Here is a 22,825-nt window from a genome sequence, read left to right on the forward strand (position 1 = left end):
AATTTTGTTTTCATGGATGCCTGGAAGTTAAACTTCTTAGTTACACCTGGTAAAGCAGCAATGCTGATCGTTTTATTAAAGATGAAAGAATTTAGACAGTTTTTAACTCTCAGTGATGCTGCACTGTTCGTTTGACCAGAAGCATACGGAGTTTAGGATCCAGATTACTCCCAGATTTAAGAGCATCTTAGTCCGACAAATACGACAATAACGACGGCCGCTTGCATGTTCTGCAAAAAAATGTGCTTTGTCGTGTATCTGACGGACAAACACCAAAACAGTTCCACATCACTGAAGTTGCACCATTTTTACAAACCAATTCTGGTTCATCTGTTTCACTCAACAATCGGCCATGTGCGTATGAAAACAAAGGCACTGCGCATGCGCGTTTTACTCATATTCTATCGCGATATTTCATTTTCCTATCGTTGCCTAACATTATACCGGTATTGCCGTGAACGGTATAATATGGCCCAGCCCTACTTAGAAGTATCATGTCCCCACAATTTTTCTTTGCATTTTCAGTAACTCGTTCACTTACGAACAGCCAGTTGAGCAGCATTGAGACCCAAGAATAGCAGTTAAATATTAAAGTTTTCATTTATCACAGTTAGAACAGTAGTAATATTTTTAGAAATCATCCTACTTGACCCTCTGCTAATGGAACTAGAATTCCTGATTTTAAAAGTGTACTTAATTTCCTAGTCTAATCATTGCTCAAGTTAAATGCCCTATGCTACTTTGATCTAGCATAGGGCATGATGTGCCCCTTTCAGAGTTTGGGGTGTTTCATAAAATTGTCTTAATTAATAAAATAGGAGTGCCTACTTTATAATTAATTATGATTGTTGTTGTTGTTATTATTATTTTAAGTAGCCATCTTTTTGTGTTTAGATTAACTGTTAATTTGTACACACAATGTTTTTGTCCAGCAAATCAGGGGTTAGTTTAAGGACATCAAGATGGTATTTGACTAAAGGGGGAGAGAGTTCTGCATTGTAGGTACAGTTAAGTTTCTGAAAACAAGAAATGATGAAGGTGAGGCTCAGTTTCCTTAACTATCAGGTGAGGAGAGCTTGATGTATAAAGCCCCAGTAAGATGACACACACAAGCTCTTTGGAGTGGAATCTAAACAACAGTCAGCAATACTAGCTGTCATATGCTTTCTTTTCTTTACTGGTATCACTGTCTAATATGAATTGGTTAATTTTGGCCTAACGTGTGTCAATTGTCTGCACACAAACTTGTCTCTCCTTATGTGTATGTAGACATGACTGGTCAGTGAAAATGTCAACACACGTGGACAAAGTGACCCATTCCAAGGACAAAAGCTTAGCCCTTACTACTTTCCCCCTTTTTCTTTTAAACGGACATATGCACTGTAGAGGTTCCTGTTGTTTTTACGCTGCCTGACAGTTTACCAAATATAAATGGTTGGCTTTAAACTTAAAACACCACTAGTTATGTTATTTTTGGAAGACTAAAACTCGCATGCTATTTGGAGGAATAACACCCAGATATTACGTGTCTCAGAACACCACCATTAGGCAACTCGTATGCTCTGTCATAATATGAAATTCAGTCAAAACATTTTATTTATTTATTTTCTATTTTTTTGATTGTACTGATAAGCATGAATTTATTTGCCAAGGGAAGGTCAAGTCTTTGGATCCATCCTGCTGAGTTGTCTTTAATTTTTGGCCTGCTCACTGCAAAATGTGCATGAATACAGTGCTTGCATTTTCTAAACAATTGTCCTTGCAAAAACTGTTCAAATATTATAATAATTTGCCTGGAGATCATACTCTCATTTGGATTTTCAGCAACTAAAGCTTATATGCAGAAACACTGCTGCTAGTTATATCCTTTTCCTGGCATTACATATTTGCAATGCTACTGTCAGAGGATCCCAGAATGGTTCAACCCAATGAGAGAAATTTTACCTTTTGTTTTTGGCATTAGACATTTACTAATTACTTTTAGTAATGTATTTTTAACTGTTGTTGCTGTGTGGTGGGGTTTTTATTTTATTTTTATTTTTTATTTTTAAACACAAATTTACATTGTGGTGGTCTCTGCATTTTTATTTTCATTCTTTGCCTCTACTTAACTGGTATATGGATTTGGATGCATATGTCCTATATGATATATTATTGTACTGCTGTACTGTCACAAACAACCAGATGGAGTAAGATTTCATGCATTATCATTTTTTTAATAATGATACCTTATATTTTAAGTTTTATTTCAGTCTGGTATTCTTCCACTATTTTTGACAGCACTGTTTTGTTCTCTACAGGCTACATGAGGAGATTATAGACTTCTATAACTACATCTCCCCACGGCCAGAGGAAGAGAAAATGAGATTGGAGGTGGTGGACAGAATCAAGGAAGTCATCCATGACTTGTGGCCAAGTGCTGAGGTATATTTTATTCTTAAACCCTAACAACTGCAAAAGTTTTCTTTAGGCAGAATGTTGGTTTGGATATTGAGAGATAATATATTTATTTTTTGGGGGAAAAAATCCACTTGTGGGGTTTGTCAGTGAAAGCACCACTTCAGATTATTAGCTTTAATCTGAAAGCTATCTAATGTCTATTTTACCGTATCTTATTTTATTTTTTGCACAAATAAATGATTTGTAACACAGTGAAAACCGTTAACATGCTTTCTTAAGTGAATTTTAAGGAAGTGCTTGAAAAGGACAGTTTCTGCAAATAGCTTTTATTGCAAAGTACTTTGTGGAGTCATAAATGCTGACAGAGACCGAGCTCTATGGCCATACTACCTTTGACACAGTGGTCTCTGTAACTTATACAGGTCCTTCTCAAAAAAATTAGCGTATTGTGATAAAGTGCATTATTTTCTGTAATGTACTGATAAACATTAGACTTTCATATATTTCAGATTCATTACACACAACTGAAGTAGTTCAAGCCTTTTATCGTTTTAATATTGATGATTTTAGCATACAGCTCATGAAAACCCAAATTTCCTATCTCAAAAAATTAGCATATTTCATCCGACCAATAAAAGAAAAGTGTTTTTAATACAAAAAAGTCAACCTTCAAATAATTATGTTCAGTTATGCACTCAAAACTTGGTCGGGAATCCTTTTGCAGAAATGACTGCTTCAATGCGGCGTGGCATGGAGGCAATCAGCCTGTGGCACTGCTGAGGTGTTATGGAGGCCCAGGATGCTTCGATAGCGGCCTTAAGCTCATCCAGAGTGTATCCCACAGATTCTCTATGGGGTTCAGGTCAGGAGAGTTGGCAGGCCAATTGAGCACAGTAATACCATGGTCAGTAAACCATTTACCAGTGGTTTTGGCACTGTAAGCAGGTGCCAGGTCGTGCTGAAAAATGAAATCTTCATCTCCATAAAGCTTTTCAGCAGATGGAAGCATGAAGTGCTCCAAAATCTCCTGATAGCTAGCTGCATTGACCCTGCCCTTGATAAAACATAGTGGACCAACACCAGCAGCTGACATGGCACCCCAGACCATCACTGACTGTGGGTACTTGACACGGGACTTCAGGCATTTTGGCATTTCCCTCTCCCCAGTCTTCCTCCAGACTCTTGATGGCATCTTGATTTCCGAATGACATGCAAAAGTTGCTTTCATCCGAAAAAAGTACTTTGGACCACTGAGTAACAGTCCAGTGCTGCTTCTCTGTAGCCCAGGTCAGGCGCTTCTGCCGCTGTTTCTGGTTCAAAAGTGGCTTTACCTGGGGAATGTGGCACCAGCCCATTTCCTGCACATGCCTGTACACGGTGGCTCTGGATGTTTCTACTCCAGACTCTACTGCTTCCGCAGGTCCCCCAAGGTCTGGAATCGGTCCTTCGCCACAATCTTCCTCAGGGTCCGGTCACCTCTTCTCGTTGTGCAGCGTTTTCTGCCACACTTTTTCCTTCCCACAGACTTCCCACTTAGGTGACTTGATACAGCACTCTGGGAGCAGCCTATTTGTTCAGAAATTTCTTTCTGTGTCTTACTCGTTTAGAGAACCTTTTCATGATATGCTAATTTTTTGAGATAGGAATTTTGGGTTTTCATTAGCTGTATTCCAAAATCATCAATATTAAAACAATGACAGGCTTGAAAATAATGAACTTTATCACAATATGCTAATTCTTTTTGAGAAGGACCTGTAACTGTCAGATACCAGTGTTGGTTTACAATACTAATCAGGCTGTTTGTGATGTAGCTAATGGCTACAGACGTCAGGCTTTTTTAAAGCATCCTGTTTTCTGTTATCTCGCTGCTGCACAGTACTGCTTGGGTCATTTTATTACTGCCACCTCAGGCATTATTGTACCCGCTGACTTTGATCCTGCTGATAGAGCAGTGTGCTTCAAAGTGTGTCTGCCCTGGGAATAGCAGCTCCTAAATGAGGAGCACAACACTGTCCCAATTGTGGTCAGCTTTATTTATTTATTTTTTTCCTCACCATGAAGTGAGCAGGAGCAGCGTTGTCATCAGGTCAGTGTGATGCCTGTTTAATTAGCTTAGATGCCAAGAAGTCCAGCAGTCACACTGTTGCTGTACCAAATTGAAATCTTGCCAGGTAAACATGTAGGTTTGTCTCATTCAAAAAGCACCAATAACTTGGCAGTTATTCACCACACTTAGGCCACAAGTGAAAGTGTTACTGGAGATGCCAAACTGGGATCAAACTACTCTTTTCACCTTCCTAACCACCTATAGTTACCTCACCCTTCACAGAAATCTTCAAGAACTACTATTCATTCATTCATTCGGTCATGGCTCTACACTCAGCTTAATGCTCTATATGTGACAGTCCTGTAAACCAGAGTTTATACTTCTGGGTTATAGTGCAATGTGTAGAGGAGGTTTAAGGGAATTAAATGTGGGCCATGGCTTAATTCTATTTGTGTAGTGCTCTGAGAGAGGTTAAAAGGGAAGGTTGAAGATGTATTTTCATTAACAGAGTGCAGGTTATAAGATTAGTAGCTAAAAAGGCTGTTGTTATTGTAAAACCTGTTCAATTTGTGTAAGCCTGCCACTAAATCACTGCTATGTTGAGCTGTAAAAATCTATTCATGCACGCTGTAGAACAGGTTTTTGTTGTAGTCAGTTGTAGCGTGGGAAAATCAAGGAAAGCTATCATAGTGCTTGTTTCAGTTTGCCAGCAGGGTAATCTATGTCATGGGTTGTCAGAGCTATAAAGGTGTGTAGGAGTTTAAAGAAACATTGTGATTAAAAAGACCTTTGTGACATGCGTTATCTGCATTTCTTATCCTAAACAAAAAAATATCTACATGTGTGTAACTGCTTGTCCTTTATCTTCAGGTGGAAGTGTTTGGGAGTTTCAGCACTGGTCTTTATCTGCCAACAAGGTGAGCTATGCAGCATTCATCATTTTTGCCAAACTGTAACTGAACTGGCTTATTACCACAGTTACTTAACTCACCTATGGAGAAAGCGCTCTGTCTAGCCAGGCTTTGAGGATTTTAGCACCACTGATCCTGGAGCTCGTAAAGGATTTACTCAGAGTGGCTCCCCACTGCTGACAGACAACAAGAAGACAACAACACCCCACCCCCCTCAACACACAGGCAGGCATGCCACCTGCATTAGTGAACTCTTAACACCATACTGAGCGCTTTAAAAGGGCTCAGCTGTTCATTAATGCTTTATTTTTCACTGACTGATTTCTTTGACATTTTTGGATCATTTCTAGAGACATGACTGTTTGTATTGAGCTGCTAGAGTCGAGTGTTTTGTGGTCTGCGTGTATATTTTTGTTTGCACGCCTCTTGTTTGTACTGGGTGCTTGTGTGTGACACATGGCACTGCTGACTTAATACACATTGGCTGACTCTTAAAAGGCTCTGTCAGGAGCTGCACATTGCTTTTCCACAAGAGGGAACCAAAGCCATCTGCCATCTATCTGCAGTTATCTAACACACAGGATAGGTTTAAGGTGGACCACTTGTGCGTTTCCTTGGCATTTGTTTTGTGTATGCAGTTAGTGATGGAAGCTCATGCTCAAATTTTGAAATGATGTCACAAGTAATTCTTCTGAGTCACACATTTGGGCTTCACACGTCCACACCCTGCTTGTAATGCTCAGCAGAGACTGGACCACAGTTTGAGAACCCACAGCCTTAAAATTACTTTTGAACTTCGGGGCTAAGACAGGGCGGTATAAGAAAGATGAGGATTATATAAAACTTTTGTGTACTTAATTACAAATTATGGAACAAGTGAACTTCAAATCCAGCTGGTTTATCATATAATACCTGTTGAGTGGAGTAGAAAATTTTAGCAAAATCACGCCACACTCACTTGTACAGAGGAACAATGTGCAGTGTCTTTATGTGCGACGATAAATTTCAGCTGAAGTTATTTTAGTTGTGCACCTAATGTTAAAGGTGCATTGTTTTTAGTTTAGTGAGGGTCAATATTTTTGTCACATGACAAACTTGAAACTAAATGTTGGTGTTTGCGTTGGTGTTGGTGTTTTTGAGGGACTCGTATAGAAGAGTTGGATTAAAATAACTTTTTTTTCCTCCTCTTCATTTTCCCCTCTCAACAGTGACATTGACCTGGTAGTTTTTGGGAAGTGGGAGTCACTCCCTCTCTGGACTTTAGAAGAGGCGCTCCGAAAGAAAAACGTCGCAGATGAAAACTCCATCAAAGTTTTGGACAAAGCCACAGTAAGACTTCATTTCCAGTTTTTCTTCTGTGTTTAGAGGTATAAATCTGTAAAGCCACAACCTGTGGAAAAAGCAAACATGGAATCATTGCAAGCTACTAATTATCTGCAATAAATCAGATTCATGTAGAGCAATTCGCCTTAGTTTTCAGTGTCTTCAATTCAGGCAAGCAGCTGTATGAAATCACTGATGACGCTGATAAGCATAGTTGTCTTATTATAGTCAGGCATGTGTACAGACATGCACATGAAGAGAAATGCCAGCATCAGAACTTTGGTATGCTTCAAGTGTTTTGTTGCTACAAATGACAGAGTACATTTCATCCAAACTAAAGTGATGTGGTTCTAGCAGTGGCACAGCATGTAATGATCTTGAAGCTAACATTGTCATTCATATCACATCATTTTTGTTTTTTCAACCAATTTCAAAAGTTTAATTAACAATCTGTGCTTTGTTAATAGATTTTTCCTAACATTTGGGTTTATAGCATCTCAGAAGATTTAGTAAAAGCCTTTTCTGCTTTGCAACTGTCGCTTATTATGGTTCTTAAAAAGCCTATAAGCAGTTGTAGGGGAATATCAAGTGGATTTTAGTTGAGGATTATCAGTTGTGTATGATTGCATGTGAACCTGTTGTTTTCACACTTACAGACACACTTGGACACAAAGTAGTTTATAGGTGCAGATTTAAAATATGTCTTTTATAACAAGTGTGAGGGATTCGTATTCTGTGTCACGCATGTTCCAGGTTCCCATCATTAAACTGACAGACTCTTACACTGAAGTTAAAGTGGACATCAGCTTCAATGTGACGAGTGGAGTGAAAGCTGCACGTCTCATCAAGGAATTCAAAGAGGTACAGTTTACAGTACAGTTTCTGTTCAGTGTATTTTATGTATGATTTTTTATTTTTTTTATTTTTTTTGCTCCATGTATTTTTCTGTATTAACACCTGTAAGGCTGAGTTCCTTCTTTTAGAGATGTGTACATTGTTTGAGCACTGTTGTAGTTGATCTTAGACCTTAATCTGTGTGGGATCACCCCGAGGTCTTCCTGAATCCTGAAGATCCTTGCTTTCTCGTGAGGCTACTTTATATAAAAATGTACAATATAATAATCCCTATTGTCTTTATCCTGTAGAAATATCCTGTGCTGCCTTATCTGGTCCTGGTGCTGAAGCAGTTTCTACTGCAACGGGACCTCAATGAGGTTTTTACCGGTGGAATTGGCTCCTACAGTCTCTTTCTCATGGCTGTCAGCTTTCTGCAGGTTGGTTCTGTAGTTTAAACCCAGCCGCCCAATGTTCCGAAACAAAATACAAAGACTACAAAATATAAAAACCCTTACCTGTGAATAAAATGATCAGAAATTTGCGCTTTAAACTGAGAAACAAGAATTGCAGCTAACTTACTGATTTACAGTACTTCTAACAACCACCTGTACTTTGTTTCCAGCTTCACTACAGGGAGGATGTGTTTGGTCTCAACATCAACATTGGTGTTTTGCTCATTGAATTCTTTGAGCTCTATGGGCGCAACTTCAACTACCTGAAAACAGGCATCAGGATAAAAGACGGCGGGTGCTACGTTGCCAAAGACGAGGTTCAGAAGAACATGTTGGATGGCTACAGGCCCTCCATGCTCTACATTGAGGACCCACTACAGCCAGGTAGAAATTATTCTAATTCCTCAGAGGTGTTGAATCTTAAATTGGTGCAGCATGCATATTTAAATGCACAAGCCGTTGCTACACAAACAGTGTGTCGATAAAAAGCAAAGAAAATCCAGTCTGATCTTCAGTATTATATTAGCGTGACTGTAAAAACTGCTGCTCCAGTCTGACTGTAATGTCACATACTGCAATTAAGACCTCATTATTTTTTTGGCTTAAGACTTGCAGAGCCATCTGTGTTATTCTAACCAAATGTAATATATAATGAAGGCGAATAATTATGAAATAGCAGAAACCTTAAAAAGTGCAAGTGGTTAAAGCCATACCTTATCAAAAGATTCAACACAGAACTTAAATAGTAGAAAATGGTGTTGTCATTAAATGGGCAATGTGGAATTGATAATTCTTCATCGTATTGGCGTGTTGGTAATGTTCTCACCTTCTGTCTTGTGTCCAACAGACAATGATGTTGGCCGCAGCTCTTACGGTGCCATGCAAGTGAAGCAGGCGTTTGACTACGCCTACGTGGTGCTCAGCCATGCCGTGTCACCCATCGCCAAATTCTACCCCAACAATGAGAGTGAGAGGTAAGGAACAAATTCAAGAAACTTGCGAGGACTTGTCTAATGCTAATTTAATTTCTTAATTGAAATTCTCATTCTTTGGACTTAAACAACTGAGACAGTAGAATCAGTGATTGTTTTGGTACAGTCACATTCAGAGCGGAGGGTTATCAGCAAAAACAAGGGCTTCTTACAGTTTATCTTCAGTCTGTGAAATGATATCTACTTTCTTATACTTATTAGTTATTGTAAGAAAAAATTTTGTTGCTTGCATCACTTGATGCACACAAACCCTATTAACATTTGTATTCAGACTGCTGTTTTACTATATATTTCTCTCTTGTGTCTTATCACAGTATACTTGGCCGGATCATCCGTGTGACTCAGGAAGTGGATGACTACAGAGAATGGATCCGAAAAAAATGGGGAAGCCCACTAAACAGTATGTTCAGGTTTTCTCATGTGTTTGAAAAAAGTAACTGCAAAGTAACTTTGACCCACTAAAGATCAGCAGTTCACTGTCTGCTGAATGTACTAATAACTCCAGACTGTAGACCAAATGTAATCTTTACAGGCTTAATGTGTTCACTCTGCATTTGTCTTTTCCCGGCTTCTGTAGAAAATGAAGTCACATTGTTTGAATCGCAGCAGCTTGATGAGCGCAACAACAACGTTCCAGATGACGACAATGATCCTGTGGTGGCTGTACTGTCAACTCCTCTCAGCAAAACATCCTCCAACTCTTCTTCCCCGTCACTCCGCTCCTCTCCCTCCTCCTCCCCACTGTCGCCGTCTTCCACATCCTCTACTTCCACCTCAAGTGATGGGGTCAGTCCTGTGGCTGCATACATATTTCAAATATGACATTATTGCAAATATCTGTAACATTTAAAGCTTCCTAAGAAAGATTTATAGGTGACAAAATATTTTGGAAATTATATTTTGTAACAAATTTTGTCCCCCACCCAGGACTCTGATAGTACACCTTGTAAGACTGCCAAACAGCAGCCCAGCCGAGGATCCAGTGCTCACAGAGAAAAGTCTGCTGCTGTCAGCAATCGCAGAACACAGAGCCACACTACCAGCACTCCACCTGGAGGCAACAAGGGAGGAAAGGTACTCACAGCTTCACATTAAATTCACACATACATCTCAAGATACCACAGATGTATCAATCTAACTTTTGACTAATTGTGATAGTTGTTAACCTCTTTAAATCAAGGATTTATCTTATTGAGATTTTTCAAACAGATCCACTTTAAGAGCAAAGATTGAGGAACACATAAGACAAAAAGAAATTATAAAGGTTTGTAGGTTTATAGGTTGCAAGAGGAACTACAGATGCATAAATATAACATTTTAACATTTCAATTGCAAAATCATAGAATGCAACTTAATGTTTTTGCAGTAAATTTGGGCAATATTTAAGAGTAATGGCTAATGTTAGAATGCCCTGTGCTGGTAACTGCTGGATAACTTTGATTTGTATTTATTTTTTCTGGATAATGAAAGATTGCAAAAGAAATGGAGAAGCTTTTCTAGTGTGCTTTTTGTCACATTTCTGCACCATCACTGGCAAGTTACATTGACACTGTACAGCAGGTAAAATATTGAACACATCACCAATTTTCCAAGTAAATGTATTTCTAAAGGTGCTATTGACATGAAATCAACAAAATGTTGGTAACAGCCCATCTAAGCACACATGCAAAGAAATTAAACCATAAGAAATGACATGAGGGGGAAAAAGTGTTGAACACATGAAAAAAAGGGAAGTGTAAAAAGGCATAGCAAGTCATGACTTCAGCTGAAATCTCAGCTCTCGCAAGACCTTTGCAACCTTTTTATTGCAAAACGCACAGATGGCATCAGCTACAGAAGAATTTCTAAACTGAAGGTTCCAGTGAGCACTGTTGGGGCCGTAATCCTGAAGTGGAAAGAACGTCATTTCACCATAAACCAGGTGTTCCTGCAAGATTTTAGACAAAAGTGAAAAGAATTATTACAAGAGTTGTCCAAAAGCCAATGACCACAGAGCTACAGCAGGTACAGTTGTTTCAAAGAAAACAATAAGTATTATAATGCCATAGTGCACACCATGTCTGGAGGTCAAAAGGCATTGCATATTACCCCCCAAATACCACACAAACAGTGAAGTACAAATCAGTTGAGCATCATGATATAGGGCTGGGCTTTTGTTTTGTTTTTTTTGTTTTTTGGGGGGGGGGGGGTTCTTCAGCATATGGGACTGGAATGCTTCATAGAATTGAAGGAAAGATGAATGGAAAAATATACCGACACATCCTTGATTAAAAATCTGCTGCCATCTACCAGGAGGATGAAGCTGAAACGAGGATGGATGTTTTAGCAAGACGATGATCCCAAACACTGCCAAGGGACCTCTCAATTGATTTCAGAGAAAGTACAGCTGCTACAATGCCCCAGCCAACCTGACCTGAATCCAACTGAAAGTCAGTGTAACAAAACAAAAACAAATAAAACCTCCCAAAAAACTAAAGGTCAGAGTTCATAGAAGGGAACCTTCAGATTTTGAAGACTGTTTGTTTGGACAACTGGGCCAAAATCACACCGCAGGAGGGTCTTGAACAAACAAAGGCTTTTATACAAAGTATTACTTGTTCAGTACTTTATCCCTGTGTCATGTCTCATTATTACACATAATTTATGGACATCTGGTTTGATTTCTTTACATGTGTGCATTGGATGGGTTGTTACCGACATCTGGTGATTTCATCTAAATGGCACCTCTAGAAATATATTGAGTTGAAGTGCTTATTTTACCCGCTGCATGTCTACGGAAATTCCACCACTATTAATAACTAAATGTTTTGTCCTCTGCCTCCAAGGCCAGGATGTCTCGTTCTCACCAAAAGAGTGGCCATCACGGGCAGCAGACCAACTTCTCCGGTGGCAAAAGCCATCCGAGCAACAAGCCGCACCACCACCAGGCCAGCAGCAAGAGGAGGAAAAATGTGCGAGACTCTACACAAGAGGATCTTTACAGATAGGGTTAATTTTGCTAGCATCACCCCACATCTCCCTTCCTTTTCTGCAACGGACTGTCACATCTTACTTCTGCTGCCAGACTCGAGGCTTGGGAGACTACTAGTATTGAAACATCGTCCAGAACTCTTTCAATCTGGCTTTTCAGGGTGACGAGCAACATCCTCTAGCAGGGAGGAAAAACTCACAAAGAGAATCGTAATTGGAAATGGACATAATTTCATGGACTTGAACTGAAATCACAAAGGGTAAACGGTCAGTTTCCAGCTTCCCAACAGCTTCTTGTAAGGAGTGGGGTTTTTCTTTCCATAGCCAGCACCTACACAATATGCCTCTTGCGCCTCCTGCTGTACAGGAATGGACAGGCCAGGTTTGTGAATCAGCTCTGGAGCAATACCTGGAACTGCTGGCTGGAAAATAGGATCAAAGGTTTTAAAGAGAAATTAAAGTATGCAAATGGCTTAAAATGTACAAAAAAAAGTTATGTTGAACAGAAAATGTGTATGAAGATTTTTTTTTTTTTTTTTTTAAATGATGGTCACTTACAAATGCAATCAATAAGAGCGGGGAAATAACTTATGCATGATATGTTTTTAGTTGATTTAAATTGTTTTGTTATGTCTAAACAGGTTATAAAAAGATTTGTACAAAAAAACACACAAAATAAGCAAAAAACTGTTAAAAAAAAAAAAAATCACAACTAAGAGGAACCTATTTCGTATGACATTTTTACAGACAATTTGAAGTCGTATAAACATGCACATTTTGCTCCCGCTGCTTTGGGTCCCATTGCCAACAGAAATCATCAGCATCTAGTTTTTCTCCTGTTTGCTTTCTGAGTGTGCTACAGTGTTAACAGTTAGCCCTGAGTGAGCCTTTGCTCACAATACAGCCCTATAGATGAGCAGAGGGAGCTAGAGTTCTCTTATCCAGCTCAGTCACATCAGTGTAGAGGCTTTAAGACTACAGGTTTGAAACGTATAGGGCGATAATGGGTTTTATTGGGGGGAGGGGGGACAAAAAAAACAACAAAATCCTACACTTGAAAACGTGTCATCAATGCGATAATAATCTGTTTCTCTGATAATTTACAAACTACAAAATCATTTGTATTTGTTAAATGTATTTATTTTTTTATTAATTGTATGAACATAGTATGGATCTATGTGTTTAACATTAGAGCCCATATCTTCGAGTCCTATATTTGAAATGGGATAAGTTGTCGGAAGGTGGGTTGGGGTCGGGCATGTTAGGATACAGGAAGATGCCACCTTTTTATTGTTGTACTACTACTTTTTTTTTCTTTTTTTTTTCTTTTTTTTCTCTTGTTCCACTGACAGTTGAGTGACCAAGGTACTTTGAACAATTTAAGACCATTTTACAAGTCATGTGGTGAGAATTTTCTATTCATGTGGCTGGTCTACCTAGTTTAAGAGAGACTATTTGTTTTACGGTTTATAAATCAACAGAACACTTCTGTCATTGCAGTACAGCAACTAACCTGTAGATGGAGTTATTGCTCCAAGTCTTAATCCACAGAGTTTGGGCTTGTATACTGCATTTGGGTTTTTTTTTTCCTTTTTTTTTTTTCCTTTTTTTTTTTTTTTTGGTTTTGTGTGCGATTGTGATTGACATAAGCTTGGTGTCTTGTCTGAATAGGCAGCTGCACATAGCAAACTTTCAACTTAAACAGTTTTTCTAGGAGGGAGTCTCACACCGAAGCACAGTGCAGTCCCCTCGTCATCTACCTTTCTCAGATGTGACAAGAATCACCCACAGTAAAACAAGTAGCCAGCAATAACCACCACCTCACGTTATAGAATGCTACTCCACAATGACTACTGTAGCGACACAATGTTATGCTCACCACCGAGCTATGTTATGTTTAGATGGAGCAGGATCAGGACACTTTTAAGTCAACTTACTGTTATTTGGTGTTGAATTATTAAAAAAAAAAAACAACACAAAAAAAACACACAAAAAACTAGTTCCACTACCCTTCCAACACCTCACTCATCCTCAAGTACTACAACTGAGGTTTAAAAATGCAGTATAACAGCGCTGGTCTTGTGGTCGACAGACAAGGAGAAAGGTGAATCAAGTTGTGCCATCTGAATGTCCACTGACCATGTTTCTTCACTGCAGGAAAGCTTTGACCCCAACTGTACTCATTTGAAATGTTTTTCTGCAGCTATTACAATCCATGCAATAAAAACCATATCATTAAACCATATGTTGAGACAAGTTTCTGGTCTGCCTTTGACTTTTATTTTGAATTGTCTGTCTCTTTGTTGACTAAATTAAATAATTGTAAGGTCACTTAAAATGAAAAGCAGCATTGTGTTGGGGTGTGAGAGGGACATCTCCAGAGGGGAGCTCATCTGAAAGTCTCCAAGAGCATGAAATGAACCAGTGGTGGAAGTTGATCCAGTGCAAATACTCCTGTATTTGACTGAAATTCTTTTATTTTGCATGTAAATATTGTATGTAACTCATACTCCACATTGTTTCAGTGATTAAAGCTTTAAAATGTATAAACCCTACTAAAAATGTATTGAAAACTTAAACCACAAGGTGGCAGCATCTTACCAAAAAGTTTTATTGTAGGCAACTACGCTAACCAGCATTGCATTCTGTGCAAGTTTGAAATTACAGTCTTGAAAGACGTTTTTATGGTGGTTTTAACAAAACTGCACAGACGTTTCTAGTGTTCTCAATAAGTACGATGACAGAAATATAAATGCGGTACAGATATTAAGTTAACATCAAAGATAATTGCAGCCACCGTAAGCAAAAATAGTTTTAAACTCTTGTGCAAAACTACTCTTCACACAATACATCTCTCTTAGTTCATAGGACTCTCCTGCATGAGCCTCAAAATAGTAGCCAATGCTTTCTATACTATATTTAACCGGGTCTGTGGTCTCCCCCCTGCCTTTTTTGGGGCTCCCATCTTTGCCCAAGGTTGAAAAAAGTCTGGTTAACGCCCCTGGTGTGTGACAGCGATGGAGGAGGGGCGTGCTCGCTTGGCGCAACGCGCGCACGGGCAATTGAAGAGTAGAGAAGAGGCGCACGGGGACCACGCACTCAATGTGCACTTACCGGTTCGTTTATGTACGATTTATTTCCCGGAAGACCTTTAAGTCTCTCAGGTAAGATGCTAAACTCTTGTTTGATTAAAAAAACTAAACAAAACAAAAACGACCCTTCCTGACACATTAACACCTGCATGCTCAAGAGAAGGGTAACTGGTTGCACGGGGGAAAAAACGGTTAACTCAAGGATGTCTCAGCGGAAAACTTTCCATCTCTGGCAACACCTTTTCATTTAAGTCGAGGTTTATATATATATGTGTAAATTTGTCGAAGTCTAAAGTTAAATAAAATGACACTTTTCTTGATCTCCGCATCGATTTTCCTTGACGCGTTTTTACCTGCCTGCTCTTGTCATCCAGACTGCAAGAAGTTGAATTGGTTTGTTTCGGAAATGAAGCTACTCACTCCTGGCTCGCTCTAAGCGAGCTGCCTTTGAGAGTTAGAGCTTCAAATGTTAATATTGAAATCCTCTTTGTCACATATTTAGTGCGAGTTTGTTCGAGTTGTAGGTGGAGAAACTGTCTGAAACTGTGAGAAATCAGAAAGTGGATTTATCCCCCTTGTTCTAAACGGGCTTTCGGTCTGCCATGCGTTTGTGTCAAACGTGTATCTCCTTGTATGTCACCGGGTAATGACTGGTAGTGTTTCTCACTCATTTATTGAGCGCACCCATCCAAATATAACCAGTTTATTTACTTCGGCATGGATTAAACTCTACCAGTGATCCTGTGATGTCTTTTCTCCGTGCTCTGGTGTTCTCCAAACCAACAAGGGCATTTTAGGGAAGGTAATATTTGTTTTTAATAAGTAAGTTGCTTTTTGGCAGGCTGGATGTTGCTGATTTAAAATAGTTTTATCTCTTCAAATCTCTTCCTACAACATATGGTCCCCGTTTCTACCACGAATAGTGCCCCTGTCAGTGCCTGTATACTCATTTCAGAGTGAAACTGGCTTTAGTCCTTTAGTAACTGGAGCACAACACAGTGCGTGCTTCAGAAGGCGCTTTACTGTTTGAGTTTAAAATCGAAATTGAATTTGATTTATTTACAAATCAGTTTAACATGATCTAATATTAAATGACGTTATCTGCACTTTTTAATTAGTGGTCATTAAAACAACAGTTGTGGAGCTGTGCTGCGAGATCCCAGAGAAAGCAGCATGAGTCATTTTTAATGAAATCAAAATAACTAACCATCCGATTTTAATAATATTTTAACTTCTCACACAGTGTTTGTCCATTTTTTTTTTAGATATCCATCTATGAGCTCAGATTTCATTTAAGTGGATTTAAAATGACCTTAAATTGATTTTAATAATATATTCACAATACAGAAAAACGTTGATTCCCATATCTCACTGACAACAGTTTTCACTGGGGCTTCTTTAATTTGCAGGAAATGGTCCGTGTATTATTTGGGTGCATCACAGTGAGTGTGAGGTAGTTTTATTATTATCTTAAAGTTAGACATATTAAGAGCTATTTTTGTTGTTGTGAAGTTCAGTCTGTTTCCTAAATAGAAAGCAACCACACATTGTCAGCCCATGTATTTATTGAACCAGCAGTGTGCATAATTTTGCCTGAATGTAATGTTACAGCATAGGTGATGTGATCTCTGAAAACAGAACATACAGGACATAGTTTTAAGGGATTATAATGGTCGGCTGATGTATAGCTTTTCAGGCAAATCTGTTTATGTGCACACAGTCCACTCGCTTGCTTTGGTCTGAATAGAAGATTAGACATCAGCCGAACAGCTTACATACACAACTCGCAATATATGGCTTCACTTGAAATCGGTCTTTGTGATAATTTATTGCAAATAGTTTGAGAAATGATATGTAAACTCCATCACATCTGAGTATTTAATGTTGCACTTCCTCAGCTGTTACTTTCCGTAAAGTGAAGCTGCAGCGAAGTCATTTCTTGGCATCGGCAGGTAGTTTAAACTGTGGATGAAGGCCATATTACTTCTCCTAAGAGCCAGGAAGAGATTGTGTAGCTGTACAAGTGACTCCTGAAAACACCAATTGGCTTTGTGTTTCTTCTCTACAAAGCTGTTCTGGTGATAAACTCTTTACATGGCTTAAAAGCTTTTTTTGTTTGTTTACGCTGTGATGACGTGTATACATGTGTAAACCCAAGAACCGAATGACATGTGCATTCCTGCCATCATATTCTGGGTACATGGATAGGCTAATTCTCATGTTTCTGCTTGTTTGAGCCTACTCACTGTTACTGACTCCATCGGGATAAGAGACATAGCTTCTGTGGGGCGGCTGTGTATCACTTGCTTGATTACTAATCTGATCCCTTTTCCAATTCTCTTAAGTACAGGCGGCTTATGGATTGACCACTTGCTGTTATTTTTAATGACATCACTTTGTTTTAATTTAATCTAGGCAGTGAAAAACATTGAAGCCTAAAATGGTGAGATTACCATGTATAATGGTCAGTGTAAAATATCTGCAAGCAAGAGAAATCATTGCTTTGACGTATGGAGCTCATGTGTTTTAATGTAATGGAGGGGTTAGTCTATGCAGTGGCAGTGGTGTTAAATTCTTGGTCATGGCTCAGCAGGTGAATGCGTTACTGCAATTCCCTAAATAACCCTAACCCGTTGACAGAAAAGCTGTAATCTAAATCGTAACCTATACATTAGCATTGGCCACTGGTGTGCAGTTATCCTTTGTGATGGTGAAATGTATGTAATTTTGACACGATGAAAACTGTGTTGTAATTTTGCAGATTGATTTTACAGTTTGACGCACCCAAACAGGGTTTAGCTGTGAGTGCGCACAAAAAAATCCCAAACTATAACAAAACAGATTGTGGGGAATGACACCAGGGTCTGCTTTGTGATGATAATAACTGGTAGTTCAGTTGCTTTGTGTTTCTTCGCCCTCTCGCGTGGAGCCTCAGCTGACCATGTCGCTAGTATAAGACAGCAGTTCCCAGTGTGTGGTTTCAGTGCTAGCATGTCTTCATCAGTGGGGTTTGTTGAAAACCATTATTTTTCATGTTATGTATTCATAGTCTGCACTGTCATGCATCCTTAGTAAAAATGTTAATGCATTGGAGTAAAATGAATCAGGTCATTTTGTAGGCTAACGTAATCGAATTTATTCAAATTTGCATCCTTTGGTTTGGTGTTTCTCATTAAGCTATGGCCAATTACTAACTCCACTGTAAAATTTGATGATAATACTATGAAACACTATTAGCAATTATCCGTTAGCCACACTGTCTGTCTGTTATCAGTAAGGTAGTGGCTTGCAGCTATGGTTGAGTAATAAAGCTATAACATTAATATAGAAGGTAGGCAACAAATGTCACCAGACAGTGTCCATTTGACAGGAAAACACAGTTATGTGTCCAAAACACACTATGTCCCCATGGATATCAAAGATGGTATCGGGTATCAAGTATTTTCCTCGGTATCAGTATCGAGTTTTGAAATTCAAGTATCGTGACAGCCCTGGTTAGCGGATACCTGAGTCTGTCTGGTCTCCAAGCAAAGGATGGGCAGTATAGCCGCAAAATGATATCACAACATTTCAAGAAAATTTGCGATAATGATATTACTGACAGTATCTTTTCATTGATCCTTGTAGCTTACAGAGAGCGGTAGCAAGCTTCAACACTGTTATCAAAAATATTTTCTACCTGAAATGTTACATTTAGCATCGAGCTTTTTAACCACCTGGGCCGAGGTAGCTTTTCCACCATGTAACCACATCCTTAATTTCTATCCACCTTTGCTCTTCCTGTCATAATGGAGTGCAGCCAGCGACACCTGGTGGAGTCATTTGTTGATATTTGTTTCGCACATCACCAGCTGTGTTCAATCTTTAGTGGAAACAGTTTTCCTGCATATTATGTAAAGTATTTTGTTTTGTTGGAAGCTGTTGAAGTAGCTCGGGTTTTGCTAAATCGTCCTCGGAGGCTGACGCACGGCTCTTGCCTTCAAACTTGCCCAGGCTTGTGTCATTGTTGAGCACACTGTGGAATTTAAACACGTGGTTTCACGGTAGCAGTGATGTTTCGATTTGACATTTATTAATAGTGTTTAATTGCAGACAATATGACATGGCATAGCCCTACTCCAGACGTTAACAACAGCTACAGAATCTTGTTGAATGACGGCCTATATGGACAGAGTAATAAAGCAGAGGGCTTGGGGAGAAGAGTAATTTTTAGGGCTTGGTAAAATACGTTACTGTAACTTCATTCCAGCTATCCATTATAACCCTTCTGTGTTGGTTTCCAAAAACACTTCTCTGGCTATATTTGTGTGAATTTCACTTCACCTTTGGTGTAAATATAACTTCAGTCAGATGACCTGTTTGGGTTTTTTTTGCTGCAAACATTGGAAACCACCGAATTAAATTGCATAAGTGTTCTGCAGCAGTATGGACACCTACACGCCTCAGTTTGTGAAGGAAAAAAAAAGTACAGATAACTCAATATAGGTATGTAAACTTATGTTAAATGCAAATGTAAATGGGCATTTGCAGTGTAAATGGTGCCTTTCTCTTCTAAGCAAATGAAAGAAGATGAGTGTGCCCTGTTTAATTTGACCGCTCCTGTGTTTTGAAACGGGTACACAGCGTTATCATCAGCGCTGAAGAGAATCTTGCTGAGTTGTGCGTCGCTTACCTAAACGCACGCATATATATAAATGAGCTAACACCTATGTGCAACATATACTCTTGGTTTGTGCTTGACAAAGATAATGACCTTGACAGGAAATGTGGGGAACCTTCACCGGATGCACAATGTGACTTCTCACAGGTTTTTCTTAAGAACTAGAGTTGACACCATCTGTGAAGCTGAGAGGAACACAAGCTGTCTCTTTGTGCTGCTTTCAGTATCGTTCTTGCTTGGCAGCATGCTTATTTCTCTTTTTGGCTATATTGTTTTTGTTTTTTTTAAAAAGCACATTTTTTTTCCAACAAGAGTGGGAGCTGGCAACACAGAATGGCACAAGAACATATTTAAAGTTTTTAAATACTAATACATTAAAACCCTCACCAAATCTCAGGAAGCATCATTTTTGAACAATCATTTTAAAGTACATGTCTGATCTCTTTGAGTGTATTGAGATGGGGTTGTGTGTCAGGATAAAGCTATTTTCCCTCTTTACTTTTGAGTACTTCCTTCCTATCAGTCTCAGTAGAGAAATTCCATCCAGATTTGTCCTCATTAAGCACGCACGCACACACACAGGCAGTGTTTCTTACTAATAGGCATTTTCTGTTGTTATTAGACCTCATCATGTTCTTAAAATGCTTCTAGCCACTTACAGCACTGATAATTTCTCCAATTTCGCCCCTCTTTCCTGTCTTTTCTCTCTTCGTCGCTCATTTTTCAATCTCGCTTTCTCTCATCTGCTTCGGAGCAGGCTCTCTCGCTCTGCTGTCTCTCCCCTTCAGGCTCGAAAGGAGAAGGGTTCCTCTAGGTGGACAGTGTGCTAATCCTCGAACACACAGTGGGGACTAATCGGACTCATTAACTCTCGACTCTAGTGCTTTCACCCAGGGATCACAGCTAATCCTTTTTCGGCACAGTCTTCATCGTGCATGCTGTAAATGCTCGTTTGCTTTATCCTGTCTTGTGCGATTTTATTTCTTGCATAATAATAGAGACAGCTATTTTTTTTTTTTTTTAATTTAACAAAAACCATTGCTACAGAAGGGTACCCTGATCTTAGCTTTAAACATCATTTCAACTATACTTCTGACATGGTGCCTTGATAATAAGCTTTCAGTGACACGTGACAGCTCAGTGTTTAAAGCATGGATGTAAACACAGCTATAAAAACAGAGCAAAAACATCGGTCAGTGAATCAGGCCACTTACTGTCGAGCGCCAGAACCACCAAGCTCTCCGGATTGTTTTCACACTGCTTGCACTTGTTCCATATATTTAAAGTCAACCTAATCTCATCTTGGTCTTAAAAAAAACACGAGTCCGTGGAGAGTAGGGTGAAGATGACGTCTGGTTCGGCGATGTCTCTGAATCAGTTTCTCCCAGAATCTTTTCCCAACAAGATGTTGTGAAACTACAGGATGAAAAGGATGAGGATGCCACTGGGACAGGGTCTCTAAAGTCAACCAAGGTTCAAAGGCTGATGTCATTGACGTCACCAGAATCATGGCTCACAGAACATTGGGCTAGTACTTGGTTTTATTGCCCAACTCCTGTGACAGTTTGTAGTCTAAACCTTAGTAGATTGAAAGACAAGAGTCCAAATGATTATGCATTCTGTACTAAGTGCTAAGCTCCAAAATCATGCAAACTATAACTAATCCTTGACTTTTCTTTGGAGCCAACCCGAAATGACAATTCAAGGAACAGGATTTGGGGGGCTTCTGCATTGCTTGATTAGTAGGAACTCATTTTGAAGGTGGCGCACAGTAGTGGTGGAAGGCGGAGGAGTGTAATTAAAGTTAATAGAAATATTCCTGGGCATCAAGAACAGCTCAAGATAGAAAACAACTGACAGTCAAGAATTTTAAGCTCTGTTTATGCGGCACTTTTGTAGAAAATAGTTGCTGTCAAAGTGGTCAGAAATATTTCACAATTCTACCAAGCTCTTTGTAAAATTTTGTCTGGCGGTGTGACATTCAGGGTACATTAGAGGCATGTTTACATGTCACCTTTTCAAATTTTCTGTCAGTTTGGACACAAAAAAGGAAATTCAATCTTTCGTATGTTCAAAAAATGTTGAGGTGCCTTTTTAATTGCACTAAATTTTGATCTGTGGCGTCTCTGAATTACATTTCGTGGTAGGGTAGTAGAGTGCTACTGTGTGTGTGTTTTGAATTTCATCATAGTGTGAAGCAGAAATAATAATTTGTGGTTCGAAAAATTACTTGAAGATGGTAAACAGGGTCATTACAGGAACTTTCAATTCACGCAGACATACAATCACGGTTTCAAATCAGTGCTATTAAGGTTAAGTAAAAGAAATCTTCATAATCACTTAGGGAAAGAAATGTTAAGACGACCTGCGAAGCACAAAACCCGATAACCTGTGGCTTTCCACATACTCAAGTTAAAAGAAGGAGCCCGTGATATTTGGAGCCGTGTATTTTTAGGAAGAAACATCCAGGACAGGTTTGTCACTTAAGAAACTTCTTCAGACTTTACTGCATACATTATAAGAGAGAGATATGGCAGACAAAGGATCCTGAATTTAACTCTGAGACTTTTGCAACAGCAGAAATGGTGGTAAAAGTTTAACTTCTGGTGTGAATTTTTTTTTTTTTCAAAATCTTATATCAGGGCAACGTCCACATCTGATTTAATCAGTTATTGCTCGATGTGATTGCATTTTTTCCTGCAGTTCTTTCGACTCTGTGACCAAAGAAATGTTTTAGACAAACTATGACTTTACCTCTTAAGTATAGCTAGAGCAACAGCTGGCTGTTTGAAGAGCAAGAGGATGAGAAATCCTAATATGGTTGTCTTTGCTTTTTAGTCATCATTATTACACCCACTTGTTTCTAGTCCCACTCTGTTTCCATTCCTTGCCCTTGCTGCCCATTTCATGACTGTCACCGCAAAAATGTGGTATGCATGACAGAACTTGCCCTCTATCAAAATGAACTAACTATTAATCCTGAAAAACTCTGTTCTGTTAATGCACATGATAAGATCTCCAAGATTTATTTCAAAGATTCTCATATAGTGAGATTTAGTCTGATCTACCTTAAAACATGTTTCTTTCTACAAGTGCCACTTATTTTCTTCTTAACTTATCTTGTTTTACCCTGTGATGGGC

At 39.0% G+C, this 22,825-nt stretch overlaps 2 protein-coding genes across 3 annotated transcripts in view; both read left to right on the top strand.

The window, feature by feature from the left end:
• tent4b (terminal nucleotidyltransferase 4B) overlaps positions 1-12,427 on the top strand; it is a 28,422-nt gene extending 15,995 nt beyond the window's left edge. The window contains exons 2-12 of the mRNA XM_005727623.1: positions 2,301-2,424; positions 5,318-5,364; positions 6,567-6,687; positions 7,435-7,542; positions 7,827-7,955; positions 8,141-8,354; positions 8,818-8,944; positions 9,277-9,362; positions 9,540-9,748; positions 9,890-10,036; positions 11,788-12,427. Coding sequence (XP_005727680.1) covers positions 2,301-2,424; positions 5,318-5,364; positions 6,567-6,687; positions 7,435-7,542; positions 7,827-7,955; positions 8,141-8,354; positions 8,818-8,944; positions 9,277-9,362; positions 9,540-9,748; positions 9,890-10,036; positions 11,788-11,949 — 1,474 coding nt within the window. The 3' untranslated portion in view covers positions 11,950-12,427. The remainder of the gene's footprint in view (positions 1-2,300; positions 2,425-5,317; positions 5,365-6,566; positions 6,688-7,434; positions 7,543-7,826; positions 7,956-8,140; positions 8,355-8,817; positions 8,945-9,276; positions 9,363-9,539; positions 9,749-9,889; positions 10,037-11,787) is intronic.
• Positions 12,428-14,909: 2,482 nt separating this feature from the next.
• The window catches only part of adcy7 (adenylate cyclase 7), a 55,326-nt gene continuing 47,410 nt past the window's right edge, over positions 14,910-22,825 (top strand). For both annotated transcript variants that reach the window (XM_005727624.1, XM_005727625.2), the window contains exon 1: positions 14,910-15,096. The gene's annotated coding sequence lies outside the window, so the exon portion shown is untranslated. The remainder of the gene's footprint in view (positions 15,097-22,825) is intronic.

The sequence above is a fragment of the Pundamilia nyererei genome, unplaced genomic scaffold (assembly GCF_000239375.1).
Source record: "Pundamilia nyererei isolate P.nyererei 1_Seehausen unplaced genomic scaffold, PunNye1.0 scaffold00025, whole genome shotgun sequence".
Taxonomy (NCBI): domain Eukaryota; kingdom Metazoa; phylum Chordata; class Actinopteri; order Cichliformes; family Cichlidae; genus Pundamilia; species Pundamilia nyererei.